We start from the raw sequence: 16,792 nt of genomic DNA on the forward strand, positions 1-16,792 counted from the left end.
GACAAGTTCCCGAAAATTGGTTTCTCACCTGCTTACTCCCTTGTGTGTCGAACCTTGGGGACTATTTTGACCGCTACATTCCGATGCTTTCCCTGCACTCTCGGCCACGCGCACGTCCTCTGCACGTTAGCCTCCAGCATCCCCATTACTTCGGGTACTTCCAGGTGTGCCAGACCTGGGTGGACTGTTCCAACCGCTACATTTCGGTGCTTTCCTTGCACTCTTGGCCATGTGTGCATCCTCTACATGTCCACCTCCAACGTCCCAAGATTCCGGGTACTTCTAGGCTTTGACTCATCCCTATATGCTCCCTTCGGACGAGGGTTGGCAGATCACCTAATTGCTTGGTTTTTACCACCTTGTGGCCTCTTCTCACCTTTATTGGGGTCTACAGGCATGAATCACTCAAGGCTAACCCGATTTCTTTTAAGGCAATGATGCCAACATGTTTACCGCTACAATTGATAAATTAAATATAGGAAATAATAATATACATGACAATGCATACCAAACACAATAGTGGTGTGACCTTTTCACACATCGCCCCATTGCTAACGGGGATCCCCTCTTTTCTCGCTTTCTGCGTTGTTAAGTTAGGGTTTTGGCTGCTTAGTGGGCAATTTTGTGTTTCCCATGCCCGAGTCTCGGAGTTTTGATCATGCCTAGTGCTGTTTAGGGTTTTTGAGGTTATAGGATCAAGTTGCAAATGTTGAAATTTTAATGATCCTAAATTTGGTCCAAGTGTTGACCTTCTTGAGCGTTAACGTGTTTTAAACACGTGTATCAGTAATTTTAAAGTGCCAAGGTATTTACAGACTTTTTGGAGTTGTTTTCTCGCTCCTAAGGTATTACTCAAGTTGATTGCGCGCTTTATCTCGATAGATTTCCTTGTGTTTCGCTCAATTTTCTTTGGAAAATTTGCCTAAGTCCAGTTGAGTTTTATCAAGTTTTAAAGTTTTATAGCGATTTTGAGTGGTTAAAATGTCAAATTACTAAGGGAAATCCATATTCTAAGGGTTAAAAGGTCAAAATTCCATGCTAGAGTTGCTTTTCCCCTCATATTCCTGACTACCCATGGTTTTCCCCACTCAAAATCCACACTACACATGGGTTTCCCCTGAAATCCATACTGGCTATGATTTTCCACCACTGTTTATCCATGCTTGGGTCGTTTTTCTCCTCGAAGCATCAAATTTGACTAAGTTTCAGGATTTTGTCCTGTCTGCCTTCGTTTTTCCACCCGGAGTGCAGACTGGAGTGCAGACTGGAGTGCAGATGAAGTTGAGGAGGATTCCATGCCTGGATCGATTTTCCACTAGGTATTTGTGACAAGTTAATGCGGATTTTTGTGCAGACTCTCAGTCCATGCCCAAGTCGATTTTCCACTGAGAGCAATATGATGAATTTTGAGTCCGGATTTTCATCCAGACTGTAATGTCCCCTACTGAGACACTTAAATTCTGCTTATAATTTATGGGATCCAGATGACTAGATGTAAATTATACTACCTTCGTCCTATTTTCGAATGGCTTCTATATTGAATTGGTTGATACTAATCTTGACCGTCAAACACTTATATGCCTTGGTTTTGGTGCCCGATAATTTTGGCCTTCTGTCTGCCCACAAACTTCTTCACATCTGCAAATAAAATAATAGATACTAATTCTACCTTCTTTGGAATGAGCGATCTGATTGACTTATGTATCCATTACCCTTGAAGGATTGCATCTTGAAAGTCACACCTTCTCCCATTCATGTTTTCTTTATAAGGGGTTGTGACTCCTTATTACAATTATCGTCGCTGATCCCTATCATTGTTTATGCTAATCATTGCTCCTTTACTTGTATTTTAACCAGGTCGTTTTCATTCATTAGTATATCGGTTAATTAATTAATCAGGTGTTATCTTAAGCATTACTCATTACTCATAATCGCTATTCAGTCATTTGCTTTCATTTCAACAGATATCGATGGGTGAATGGTTATGGTGTGCATTAGTTAATGCAATCTAATTATTGGCATTTGCCCAGCTTGATTTCTATATTACTGTTGGTTCATGCCTTAATCGTGTATGATCTTTAACGATCATGAAAACATGGTTATCACTTATGGCTAATATTTGCTACCATGATTGGTATATACCCGGTTGATATTCTAGCAACTTTGTTCAATATTTAGTTCTTGATGATGACATCTCTGAGACGTATACGCTCTCACCAATCATTTACATTGTTGATTAATATCATCTATCATGATAGTCTTGTATTGACGCCATGTTTCCTAAATAGATATCTTCCCCTTGATTAGAAACACACGGTGTGAAGCATTGATACTCCTATGACTGCTTCTTACGTATCGATTATATACTTTGATCAATCAATCCAATCAAGCACAATATCTCTACGTTATTTATGCATCTTTTGAGATAGCGGAACTGTATATACGTCGGACATGTTTGACCTTTCGATGGCTGGGATTATCTTCTTTATTCTCTTTTTGACCGGTTAACAATAGACATTGATCTATAGGATCGCTGATTTCGGATATGGTTGATATAGTTATCATAAAGATTATTTGGTCTCTTTTCAAATCTTATTTACAAATTCGTCTCCATTGGAGACTTCTCGAATTTGGGTGATCTCAGTGGATAATGCTTAGGGGGGACTGATCTCAGTTTAGGAATGGGACATTACACAGACTAAGGTCAAAATTCCACCAGGGGGTGTTTTTTGCAAATGAAGTGAAATTTTTGTGTCGGTTCTTTATCCATGCACATATCGATTTTCCTTGGCCTATTTTATGTGCATTTTGATGAATTTTTATGCATACTAATATCGATTTTCCCTTGTGGGGAATATTTTGGTGTTTTAAGTGATTTTAATGGGATTTTTTAATCCCTACCTATCACGATTTTCCCCTAGAGGCTCAATTTTGACTTAAATTGAAATATTTAATAAATGAGCCCATTTTAATTGTTTTTAAATGGTGATTGACGATTATTTAAAATTTTAAAAACAAAATTAAATAACTTGCAATGAGCATTTAATGTTTTTACCCTTCTAGAAACAAGTTAGTTTTACCAAACAAGTATATAAGCAAGTGTTTTATCCCACATTGCTTGTGTGGTGAAAGTGAGAGGCAAAAGCAAGTATAAGAGAGGAGTCTCCAGCAATATTTTATTATTAAGTTTGCCAGGTGTCTCCATGGTTGGCGATTTTTCTCTCTTATTGGTGAATTTTGGCGAAGTGTTGAAGTGAAGTGTTTGATCGAAGGCCCCCATTTTTTTGTAGCTTGGCAATCTTCTCCATTGCTGCCATTGAGGTTTATTGCCTCCATATTTCCAGATTTCCGCCATTTTTGGTGAAGTTTGCTATTTTTAGTGAAAATCACGATTTTGTGAAGGATGGCGATTTTTGGTGTTTGATGAACTTTGGTGATTTCTCCACCATTATTGCTTGTTGTTCCAGATTTAAGTTGCAGATTGGAGGTGCATTGAAGACATTTTTCAGATTTTCCAAGGATGGCGCCATAGCTGGAAATTACGATTTTGATTTGGCAAGTGTTTTGTGCCATTATTTTGATGAATTCCTTTCACACTTGGTGGCTGCCATAATTCCCAGCTGGCTGATATGTTGCAGATCTGAGTTTGTCCTCCATTGTTGTAGCTTGTTCAACCTCCATAGCTGGCTGGAAAATCAATTTTTAGACTTACCATGTTCCTAGCTATTTTGTGCCTTAAAGCGATTTTATCCAAGGAGCTGATTGGAGGTATTTTCAATCAATTTTTAGAGTTATCTTCCATTGTTGAAGACCTGGAACTCCATTGTAGGGGTGCTGTGCTCAGAAAATAAATTTTTCTAGCCACCTACCTACCTTGTGATTTCACTTTAGTTTATTTCTGAGTATTTTATCATTCCTAAGGGTTCTGGTAAGTTTGAAAACTTCATTTCCAGATTTGTCTTCAGACTAAGTTTTCATTTCCTGCCATACATACATGCTTAGATTTTCTTACGTTTGCCTTGGAAGGTTAATTCTCATCAATTTATGCATATCTAGATGATTACAACATGTTTTAAAAGTTTAATTTTCAGGTTGTCTTCAGATTTTGTTGACCTCCATTGTTGACTGCGGAAGGTGTCCTCAAACATAGTTTGTGTGAAAACACAACCTTTCACACCTTTCCTTAGTTATCGTTGATCCGGTATACTCCTTTGCACTTTAGTTTGCATAATTTCTAAGTATAAGGAGGTATTAATGAATTTTATTAAGGGTTTCCATGCCCTAACGTTGTCACATTTTGAATCTAATTGTCAAGATCTACCAAGAGTGTGGACTATTTTCCTGACTTTATGCTCTAATTAGCTTAAAATCTTTAGAAAATCTGGAATTTATTTTCCTAAGTTCTAACTTCAAGCTTCGTACAGGTGCAATGTCAAAGTCCGGATTTAAGGAAATGAAAGAACTACTGAAGATACTGGAGACTGGATTCTATCAAGAGCCCAAGATTTCATCCAGATGGAAGGAGATTACAGATACAAACATGCATTTCCTGGACCTGAACCTGATGCGACAACGGATGTTCAGAGTCGGAAATCAGATTCCTTCCCCGGCATATGTGAACATTATGAAGAGTGGTATTTTTCATGCCGCTGGATTTCCACAGTCCATACAGTGCAGTGAGCTTATCTTGGAGTGTGCACGATGTTATGATCCTCTCACGCGAATGATCAAAACTCCTAAGGGTGTTGTTATTGCCTACCTTGTTGAGGATGCTATTGCTGAGGTGTTTGGAATTCCAGGCGGAACAGATATGAAGGATGCAACCAAGGATGAATATAAAGAGCGATACACAAAGAAGATGGATTCGTGTAAGAATATAATAAACAAAGAGTGGATGATTGAGCCTAGGCTTCATCATTCCAAGGCTCCCAAGACACTCATGTGCACAAACTTCAAAGAGGAGTATGGTGATTTAGTATTCCTACTCAATAGAGTGATGGGGATGTCACAGGGTGCAATATTCGATGGATGGATGTTCTATTTCATCCAGGATTGTCTTAGAAGAACATTGGTAAATTGGTCTAAGATTATAAGTGACAATCTAGACTTTCAGCTAAGGAATGTAGAGCGGTCCAAGTCATTCGCCATGACTTCTTACCTGGCATACCTGCTTACGCGGTTTGTTTCATACAAAGGATTGATATGCAAAGGTGAAGTCGGGAACGGGCAAGGACAATTCAGGTTTCATGAGTGCTACCCCCAGCTGAGCATGTATAGAATTGGAGACTATAAGAGAGTGAATGACGTATTCGCAGATGCAGCAAGGCAGAATCCACAGAAGATTGTCCAAGGAGGCAACAGAGCTAATAGAGAAATATGGATCATGGTATATTCAGTTTCCCACTTTCACATACCTTAGGATTCATGGGTTTCAATCCGAACCCTACAGGCTTTCTAGGTATCTGTTCAACAGAATGATCTTGTTGGAAGTGGTGAGACAGCTTCTAGAGTTTGATGCCATTTAGAGAGAGAAGCATAGGACAGGCATGGCATTCCCTATTTCAGTTGGGAAGACATTCGAGGTTTGCCAGTCTGCCTTAGCCGCCAGCACTACGAGTGAGGAGCTTGCATTCTATCGATTCACAAGCTTCAAGAAAAGAGAAAGATTTGATCCAGATAAGAAAGTTGGAAGGATCAGGGGAGAGAAGTTCATCCACAAGGTAGACATAGAAGAATATTGGGCCAACCTGATGGACGAGCAAGCGGTGAAGAGACGAATGTGGTCCAAAATGTCAGTGGATTTCATGAGGAAGTGTGGACTTTTCCTCATTCCTGATCAAGTGTTAGATGACAGGGATCATACACATCCACTGTATGAGAATGAAATAAAGAAGGCAATCTTATTGCCTAATTGGTCAGAGTCAAAGGAGATTGACCTGATTGTATTGATGAGAGAGGTCTTGAGTTTCTCCCATGCATGGATAGATATACAAATGAATAAGTTAGTTGATATGGGTGTTCCCTTCACTTATGAAAAGATGAAGCCGAAAGAGTCTACTTCCGAAGAGGATTAGAGGACTATCAGTGACGCCAGGATTCATGCAGAAGAAGAGAGTCAAGCTCCCAAGAGAAGGAAGAACACGATAGGAGGAGTCAAGGCCAGAGGAAGGAAGATTGAGGAGGTGAAGAAGAAGAAACAAAAGACTATCATTCCTCCACCTATCATTCCTTCACCACCTCTCAGTGTCTCATCAATTAAGGTGATTGAAGTAACAAAGCAGAATAGGGAAACCCAACAATGTTCCAACACAGTGATACTACTAGAGATATTCAGGAGTTACATGCCATAGCAACATTTGCACCTCCAAATGAGAATGATGATCAGCTGGGATCCCCTATTGTCCTTTTGGAAGTTAGTTTGGGAAATGAGATATACGATTTGACCAGGAATAATCCTGATGATGATGATGATGTTATCTCGGCATTGAGAGGGCTTGATCGAGAGATGTGTCTCGATGATGGTATGGAGATGGCCGCTATTCCTGATTGGCAGATGAGAAGTATGGAGAGAAGTAAGAGGATGATAGAGGTACAACCTATTGATAACATTGATGACTACCTAGCTAGGAGTGCTAAGGAGAAAGAACCCAAGAGAGCGGAGATTTTGTCGCATGTAGCTAGAGATGAGACAAGAATGCGGATTGCACAGATTGTTGTTCTTATTGCAGGCGTGACAGTGGACATTGCTACTCCTATGGATTTCCAGATTACTTCAGTTGCCCTTGGTCGTACATCAAGAGAGCAAGAGTTTCAGGGGGTTGGTGATAACCTCAAGGCGATTGACGCAAGGTTAGACAGACAAATTGTAGAGAGAGAAAAGTACAGAGAAGAGAATATCAGACTTAGAGAGTATATTGCAGGGATAAGGCATGAGAATCCCACCCTTATTTCCCCTATTGCAGTTGACCATGGAATACGTTCACACTATGATGCAACGAGAGATACACTCTCGGAGGTGGAAAAGTGGATTGAGAGTACAAGAAAGCAGATAGATGATTTCCTTACTCAGTTTGTCCAGGCATGTGATAGGACAACAGGGCTCGTGTTTAGAATCCAGAGTTTGGAGGGAGTTTGGGAAGAATTCCGGCCTATTTAGGAGAAGACTATTCCACGCCTCCAAGCTTTGAAAAAGATTCCTAATTCCACCTTGGTCAGCGAGAACATTGTGCACAGTGGAGACAGATACGATTTCCATGGCTAGTATTGTTCATTAGCTGTGAAGGGATCAACTTATGAGAACGCCTAGTCGAGTTGTATGGAGATGGAGGGATTGATTCAGGACATTCAGATGAAGATCCTTGCCTCAATTGAGGAATTATTGGGTATTGATGTTAGTGATGCTAGTGGTTTACACTTAGCCGAATTAAGAGACAAGATGAAATTTATGTATTTTTGCCACTTAGACTCTTTGAAGAAGAGTCAGATAGACGACTTGGTCTCTTTGTTGATTCATGTTCATAGTTCGCAGAAGCTCATGCCAGATTGGGAGAACACTTTGGACGCTTGCTCGGATTCACTGGACGTGATTGATTTGCAACAGGATACCTTGCCTAGCATTTCCATGGAGGAGTTAGATTCAGTATTGGCTAGATTCTTGGAGTATGCTAGGAGAGAGAGAGATGCAGGGAGGAATCTTCTAGAAGATTCCCTATTTGATGACTAGGTATCTTTTTATTGGGCCATATGTTGGTGGCTCCATTTTTTATGTAAACCCTAATTAGGGCAATTCTAGGGTTTTGTTGGCATGATTTTGGCCGTTGATCTTGTATCAATCTTGACCATCTATTTTGTAAGAGACTCTATATATACCTCCTTGTCTCTTATTTGTAAGAGGAAGTTTTTGTAGAATTGTTGGTATATGCTGTAGCTATTTGAATCAAAATCATTGTTCAATTGTTGGTGATTTTGCTCTTCAAGTGTTGTATTCGCTTTCATGGTTCTCAATTCCTCCAAGTTAGATTAGAATTTTTTTTCATGTATGTTAGATTGAGTGAAAGATTTGTTGAATTGATTCGTGTGGAATCCTTAATCCATACCACTAGCCTCTTGCCGCTGGTAAGTGCACCTTGTGTGGTCAACTAGAAATTTGAGTAAGCTAAACTTCAACTATTACACATCCCTTGACAAGCATTAACTTGGATGGTGTCAACGTTTGATGGTGATAGTCTGAAAATCCTTAAGTATACCTTAGACGATTGCACTAAGCTTGTGTCAATACCTATTTGTGAGACCTCGCCTAGTTTGATTCCACTAGATCTGTTCATCATTTCCTACATTCCTAGGCTCACGATAAATTTCTTGAACCCTATTCATTTTGCCCATTTTTTTTAGTAAGAATTAAGTCCAGAGCTTCATTGATAAATCCTAAGTTGTCAGCACACCTATTCCGCATCTTCATGATTGAAGAAGATAATCCTAACATTTGCGTAAGTCCCCAAGTGAACACAATAATTCACATTGACCATTGAGTTACCCACTTGTCAAGACCAAACATGTAGAAACCTTGGAATCATTTTAGTTGATCTCATCCTTAGCATCTGAGGTGATTTTGTTCAAGAGAGGGTAAATTACCTTTGGTATTTTATTCTGTAATGTTATGTGCATAAAACACACATCAACAAATAGTAAAATATATCTTTATTCTCACATGCAATTATTATAGAGAAGAGACCAGAGATGGTTTGCCAAGGATTACATAGACCCGACTATACCGTACTACCGTCCTTGGCGGTACACAAGATATTTAAAGAACCCGACGGTTGCCAAGTGGTAGACAACCATCAACCAATCGACACATAACTACCCGAGAGTGACAACCCACTTAATACAATTTATTAATAGATTGTCGGGTAACCAAAATTATCAAACATAACAGTAAGCATTTTATGCCAACCACAGCCCATGAGCTCAGTGGCCTAGGGAGGGCACAAAGCGCATGAGCTCAATGGGCCAGCAGGGTTTGAACCTTGATGGTAACAACAATAATGCCAAGTTTTAATTAACACACCATGCTCTTAATGGCGAGTTCATTCTATTTGTTACCTAACATTATACTGGGGTCTTTGATTTTTGTAATTACTTTTTTGTTCATACTTACAGATTCTTTATATTAATCCTTGCGTGCATGATCTCACTAAAGAATTATTCAGCTCAAATCTTTTGTACCATTTAATAGCTTGAATGTTTTCACTGCATTTTTATTTAACTGAATGTCTTGATTTGCTACTCAGATTACAAAAGCTCTCTAAAATACCAGGGAGTTGGAGGAAGCAGTGATAAAAGAAGTAAAGGTACCTCTAATTATGGTTCTCAGGGTAAAAGTAAAAGCTGGGTGAAGGTGCCAAAGATTTACTGGGACTTTACTCGCAAATCTGTCCTCACAATGGAGTGGATAGATGGTATTAAATTGACAGACAAGGAAGGAATCGAAGAAGCTCATTTGAATATAAAACAACTTGTTGATCAGGTATGAGATTAGAAATCAATGTTTCCAATTGTGTCAGAAAAATCATGTTTGAGTACCTGTATAAAATTATTGACTTTTTTACATTTGGGTCACACGTGGTTAAGTTTCATACATTCTTAAGTTTGAGTGTATCACATAAGTAAGGCACATATTAAAAATAAGCAGTATGCCATTTCTTGAGGTTGGCATTGTATTTAATGTGCTAATTAATGCAGTGGATGAATCATTCTTGAATTCTTGTCACTGCATTTTAACCATTCTTAAACATATTTTCTAAGAGCCAACTTTATCTGTTTTGCAAGGGTGTCTATTGCTCATTGAGACAACTACTTGAAGAGGGCTATTTCCATGCTGATCCCCACCCTGGAAATCTTGTGGCTATCAGAAGTGGATCACTTGCTTACCTTGACTTTGGTATGATGGGAAATATTCCACGGCAGTATCGTGTAGGTCTCATTCGAACGGTAGGTTTTTGTTTTATGTGTTGTGGAGAATATTACCTCTGAACTCAGTTCCTGTTATTTATGGACGTATGCTGATGTAACATGTCCTGGGATTTAACCTTTAGTTTCAGATGTTTTCTTTTAAAGAATTAATATTATATTGAATAAGGCTGTACTTGAAATAAAAATGTGTTTATAAGTGCAAGCACTTGGCATCTGTGAGAATGATTTGACTTAGCCCTTCATTCCAATATATGAGTTGCCCTTTGGCACTACCAATCATGCCTGCATTTTGGTGGATAGCCCTCCAAAATTTAGTGATAATTGTTCAAGATTGTATGGATGGTTATTATACATTGTGAGAAATAAAAATTTCTTCATGTAACCAGTATTTTCTCTTTGAACATGTATAAACTTAAAATCATTGCCAAAGATAGGAAATTTTCAGAATGATCAAAGTGTCATTTTCATTTTTTTATGTATGTTATTCTAATTTAAAAATTAAAGCCCAATTGCAGTTTGTGTAACAAGATGGATAATTTCTGATGTTGATTTTCAAGATGTCTGAGGGACAATCGATCTTGGTTATTTCTGAGTTAAATGCAATGATTCTGGAGCACTCCTAGATCTAAGGCTTGGCATGGAACAACAGGATTAACAAAAATTGTCAACAGATGGGATTCACTTCAAATGAGAGAATATAAAAGATTGTCCATTAGCATGAATAATAAAATGGAAATTCTGGAGAACAGTTTATTCCTGTAGCAAGACAGAGCATAACTATCTTAAAGGTGGTACTTGTGGAACTTGTATGGTCCTTTCCAAAGCAGCTCATATTTAACTTCTACTTTATAACACTCGAAAAAGAAAGCAATACGGTACATTGATGCATAGGCCTCCGAATTGATATCTAGTGACAAAAACTTAAAATATTGAGAGAGTCTGTAGTGTGTTTTAGTAGCACTTCAATAGTATTTAGAACTGATGAATGGATAATATTAAATATGCATCATGCCACAAGTGAGGAAAATCAGGAAATGGTTTTTCATAAACCCATTCTAGTTATTGTGTTGATAATGAAAATGTTCATCCCCATTCCTACTATTTTTACAAATCCATGGAGCGATAATACTGTCTTTTTTCATTGTTCAATGTTGGACCTTTGTTTTTAAGGGGACATATATTTGATTCATGAATTTAACATTCTTTCTAAAAGAATTGTATGGTCCAAGTCTCCAAGATATGAGTGTTCACATTATTAATATTGATTGGAACATGAATGAAATCAAGGATGAGTACAGAAACTATCTTTGACATGACCCAATGTGATATCCATAATGGTTAGGAGCTTTGCATAAATTATACCAAAAGAATAATGGAATTCCTTGTGAATTTTGTTCTTAATTCTTTTGGTGGAAGTGTTGTTAATTATTGGAATGTGCAGGATTAAATATGGGGTATTATACATTGTTTAGTACTATATGGTCCCATGGAATACAAGTACAGTTTTAAAATCTGTCTTATCTTCATGCCTACTGTATTGGGGTTAGAGTGAGCTAGGGAGTGAAGTTCAGGTGCGGTTTACCAGTCGTAAAAGGCCCTTTGTTGGGAGAAGGAGAATCTTGGGCTCTTCTCCATGCCATTCAAGAACATACATTTCCCATGGAACTCTAATCTTTCTTTGATTTAAAGAATCCTAATTATCCTCCTAATCTTAATGATCAGCCCAGCTTGCTAATCCTAATTACCAGCTTAGAATACTAGCATGATCTGATTGATCGATAGAATATGTAACATGATGTGTGTATGGAACAACTAATAATTGTCTTTGCTATTGGTATTATGTGATATTAGCAACTTCTTTGGTTTTGTTGTATTATATATGTAATAAAATCTGGTCTGGATGCAGCTTGTACATTTTGTCAATCGTGACTCTATGGGTTTGGCAAATGACTTTTTCTCACTTGGATTCCTTCCTGAGGGAACAGATATGCAAACTATTTCTGATGCTATGCAAGCATCATTTGGTGATGAAGCAACAAAGTCTCAGTTAGACTTCCAGGTTTGTTTTTAATTCACAAACATTGTTAAATAATTTAACGCTAGTTTGGATCACATTTTTTGTGGGATTTTGATAATGTCTTAAAGAACATATATGGTAGAATGACCTTCTTTTAAACTCTTAGTAATAAACATTTTGAGGATTAATTCCATAATTGATTATAATGGCTGAAAACTTGTAGGCATGACATAGAAAAAATGGAAATGGTCTCCATGTAAGGATCAAATGTGTTTTATATTCAGTGTATGAAGATCATTATGGCAGTTCTTTTAATGTTGTGGAAAATATGAAAATTAAATGTTGATCCTGTAGGCCATGTTAAAACGACTAAGTTGCCGGTTGGGGTACACCAGTATGGCAAAAAAATAAAAAAGATTGTGTGAAATGCGGGGGCTGTTGGTTCATTTTGGGTATTTTCATACAAAACCCTTAAATCTATACATAATTTCAGCCTAAAAGCAAGAGTTAAGCTAAAAATATTTGATAACATGCATTTGGCATCAAATAAACGAACTTAGCCATAAAAACTATAAATAATACTTTGATATCAGCTTGTCAAACTCAAATGTCATGATAGGCATTCATTGTTCAATATTAAAATAATACAATCCATCAGTGTCATATGGGCCTTCATAAAGATTTCCATCATCATTGTTGACATAAGATGATGTAGGGAGATTTGAAGAATCACTAGAACTATCATTAATACTCACTAAAAGCAACCTAGCTATTTGACAAACAAAATGTAGATTGATGGGCAATGGAAGTATCCAAGTTAGTATGCTTTGGCTCTACACCCCATAACTTTGTTGCCCCTTATAATCATTCTTTTTTGTGTGAAAGAAGGCGCACGTTGGAATGCATGTAAACTAACTCCATTGCCTTTTACAAAGTGGATGAAATTGTATGTAGTCCAATTCTGTTCACATGAAGATGAACTGGCAACCTATTGGGGCAAAGTATAGAGAACTCACAAATATATATTCATTGATCACAGAATTACAATGTATCTCCAAAATAGCATTTCCAGTCTATGATAAGCACACAGACATATATAAGGGTGCCAACCATCAGCAACCATCGGCTAACCGCCGACCCCTCGACAACGACTTAACAATCACTAATTTACCCGACAACAACATGAATTGCATGTGGTTGCACTTATATGTCTTTATTTTTGTTTGTTAACCTATTTAAAATTTGAAATTTAAAATTGATCATCTTCTGTCTTTCAGCTTTTATGGTACCGTTTCTCTGCAAGGTTTACTATTTGGATTAAACAACAAGCCTATATTCATAAACATATTTTTTATTCACTTTATCAGGGTATTATGAACCAGTTAGCTGATGTGATGTATGAGTACAACTTTTCTTTGCCTCCTGACTATGCGTTGGTGATAAGAGCATTGGGATCTTTAGAAGGGACAGCTAAGTCACTTGATCCTGACTTCAAAGTTGTAGCAAGTGCATATCCTTATATTGTAGGAAGACTGCTTGCAGATCCTGATCCTGACATGAGAAAAATATTGAGGGAGCTTCTTATAAAGAACAATGGATCAATTCGGTGGCATCGCCTTGAACGCCTGGTATGTATATAGATGTCTTATATTCTGTCTAGACTCTATTTAATAAATAAATTAATCATGAAATAAAAGACAGGAAAAGAGAGAAAAAAAAAACTGGAGTGTACAATTTTTGAATTTTAAATTATAACCATCTTAATTATGCTGTTACTGATATAAGTTACCTGTTTATGGACGAATTTATATGATTTTTTTATAAAAGTTTGAAATTCTAGTGTAATTATAACAAAGGCGAGGAATACTCCATATATAAACGGTTACATAAGATCTTTCTATATCAGAAATGATCAAGAACTAAAGACAAAATAGAAAGATTTTAAATACTAATTGACTTATAGAATAAAAAGTTACTAAAAACTTACTAAATTACTTAAATGACCGTTATAAGCTAAATATTATAAGATTATTTTAATACCCTTCCTTAATGGTCCTTCTACTAACTACCATGTAGAAGACTTGTCGTGATTTGCTCATCTTTTGACCTCTTCTCCTCTAAATGCTTTGCGACCCTCCTTGATTGGATTTTTTATCAACCAATCGCTTTCTGCAGAATTTCTTCATATGGCCAAGTTTACCACAATAGTGACACTCTCCTGCTATCTAGAGACACCAAAAACGAGATAAAAATATAGCTTCTCAAATACCTTCGTTTTTTGTTGATAAAATATTGGAATAAAATTGAAACCCACAATTTGTTTTTTAAAAAATTGTGCACAAACACTTGTTGAAGCAAACCTAGGTTTTAAAATTAGAAAATTTACAAATACTCCCGTGTGCCCTAGAAACCCTTGATGCACAAAACATGATTTTGTGAAAAAATCATCAAAAACTCTCCATTGCTTTGGAGAAAAAACAGTAAGACCCACGACTTTGTAAAATCATCGTGCAAAAACTTAGTACTTCAGCAGGAATGTTATTCGCCCTAGAAACCCTAGGCATGACCTCAAAACACTCAAAAAACTGATACCTACAATTTGATTAAAAAACGTGCAAAAAACACAATCCCAAAACCCTTCATGGATTTCAGTTGAGAAACCACAATTTGTTTTAAAAAATTGTCCAAAAACATTGAAGAAGGTTGCGAGAGCAAGAAATTTAGTTCGCATGAGCTTGAAAGCAGCAAAACCAGCCCAAAAAACCCTTGACCATGTTGAGAATGGGTGTCTCAAACTTATTGGTTGAAATATCGAACAAATGACACTTGGTCTTTGAAACGAGCAATTCAATGCAAATAACTTCCGTGTTATTGATCATCTTCAAAAGGAATTGGATAACCTTCGTGTTATGCACTCGCCTAGAGAAGCAGTGATTTCGATATAGCATCTGGGTTCGGTAAGATTCTACTAGGCACTTTGTGGAAGTCACTCCTCTTACCGATGTCGGCGTGACAATTGATGTGTCTTCCCTACATGAAGCGGTTTCGGCGTGAAATTCGATGTCGCTAAGTTACTTCGAGCAATCGGTCAAAGTCACTTTGTTTCTCCGATGAGATACCATGTCGATAAGACATTAGAGTGGTCTAGGCGAAAAAGGCCATTTTGGTGTAGCTTGGGGTTTCAGTAAGATTGTTTGAAGGAGGTAACGAAAGTCTCATTTTGTGGCGATAAAGGCTATATTGGTATGATGGTGTTGAAGTTTTGGCGACAAAGAGGTGTTCGGTATAACATTAACTTTCACTAAGCCTTACCAAGCTAGTATCAAAAGTCAGATCTCACGGCGATGAAGCAGATTTCGTTGTAACTTCGGTGTTCGGTGAGACCTGTTAAAGAAGTTGTAGAAGTCTTAAACTCCCACCAATGAAGTAGTTGTAGAAGTCTTAAACTCCCACCAGTTGTCGAGGTGAGGAACATTTGTTGATAACCTTTACGACTTGGTGGGGACCACGACGGACTTGTTTTGACTTGCCGAGTTGTCTGTTGACGATTGGTGGAAACTAGAACGACTCAAAGGAAGCAATGTAGACAATGTGCATGTTATTGACAATCTGGGAAGTTTGACAGTTGGGAGATGTGGCAACTAAAACAAACTGATTTCCAATAGAGACATATAAAAATGTTTGGAAAACATTTGTAGTTTGGTTGGATCGTGTGAGGATGATTTCTATCATTGTGCAAAGAGGATTGTAGCAATCGATTGGCAATTCTTGAAAAAGATGAATTGAAAAGCTGATTAAGATTGCAATCTTTTGTACTGCTCCCGAAACAACGATCAAATCTAAGGTTGGAAACTTGTATGTAATTGTTTTACTGTAATACAAGGGATTACTTTGGTGTGTGGGTTTTTCACCCAAAAGGGTTTTCTCACGTGAAATCTGGTGTACATCTATATGTTTGTGTTTTTTCATGTTGCTTTGTTTATATTGTATTATGTATCTTAGTTGCTGTAATACGAATTGAAACACTCATCTGCTTTACTTCTCTAAGAAATTGACATTAGGAAGGCGTTTTCTGCACTCTGCTTTCCTTACAAGTGGTATCAGAGCCTGGCCAATTGTGTTATCCTTGTGGGTAGGACGGGTTTTTTGTGTTAATTCTGCAGTGGTAGTTTTGCAGAGGTTTGTTTGAAATTGCAGACTAAGATGGCGAGCACATCAAGAAGAGTGGGACATTGAGAAATTCAATGGCAGTAGCTACGAGTTATGGAAACTCAAGATGGAAGACCTGTTGGTTGATAGAGACCTTTGGGTTGCACTGTCTGGATCAAAACCAACAAGCATAAAACAAGAAGATTGGGATCTAACATATAGGAAGGCCAAAGGGCTGATTGGATTATGCCTTGCGGATTTTGTTCTCTTTAATGTTCATGAGGAGAAGACAACAACTTCTTTGTGGAAGAAACTTGGTGATATTTATCAGGGAAAGTCTTTGGTAAATAAGTTGTTCCTGAGGAAGAAATTATACTCTTTGAAGATGAGAAAAGGGACATCTATAGCAGACCATTTAAATGCTTTCAACATGATCGTTGCACAATTAACTTCTGTGGGAGATACAATTAAGGATGAGGATCGTTGTATGCTTCTGTTGTGTTCCTTGCCGGACACATGGGACCATCTGGTGATGGCTATTGGGAGTACAACAACCACTTTCAAAATGCAGGATGTGGTTTCTTCACTGCTCTCAGAAGAGGCATAGAGAAAGTCTTCTGAAATGGCCAAGGAGGCCCTTGTTGTTCAAGGGAG

At 37.6% G+C, this 16,792-nt stretch overlaps 1 protein-coding gene across 4 annotated transcripts in view; it reads left to right on the forward strand.

Moving 5' to 3' along the window:
* Window positions 1-16,792, forward strand: part of LOC131067345 (uncharacterized) — a 163,043-nt gene that overhangs the window by 119,960 nt on the left and 26,291 nt on the right. For all 4 annotated transcript variants that reach the window (XM_058002312.2, XM_058002311.2, XM_058002310.2 and 1 more), the window contains exons 10-13: window positions 9,291-9,526; window positions 9,829-9,990; window positions 11,879-12,031; window positions 13,357-13,617. In XM_058002312.2, coding sequence (XP_057858295.2) covers window positions 9,291-9,526; window positions 9,829-9,990; window positions 11,879-12,031; window positions 13,357-13,617 — 812 coding nt within the window. The remainder of the gene's footprint in view (window positions 1-9,290; window positions 9,527-9,828; window positions 9,991-11,878; window positions 12,032-13,356; window positions 13,618-16,792) is intronic.

This window comes from Cryptomeria japonica, chromosome 5, assembly GCF_030272615.1.
Source record: "Cryptomeria japonica chromosome 5, Sugi_1.0, whole genome shotgun sequence".
Taxonomy (NCBI): Eukaryota; Viridiplantae; Streptophyta; class Pinopsida; order Cupressales; family Cupressaceae; genus Cryptomeria; species Cryptomeria japonica.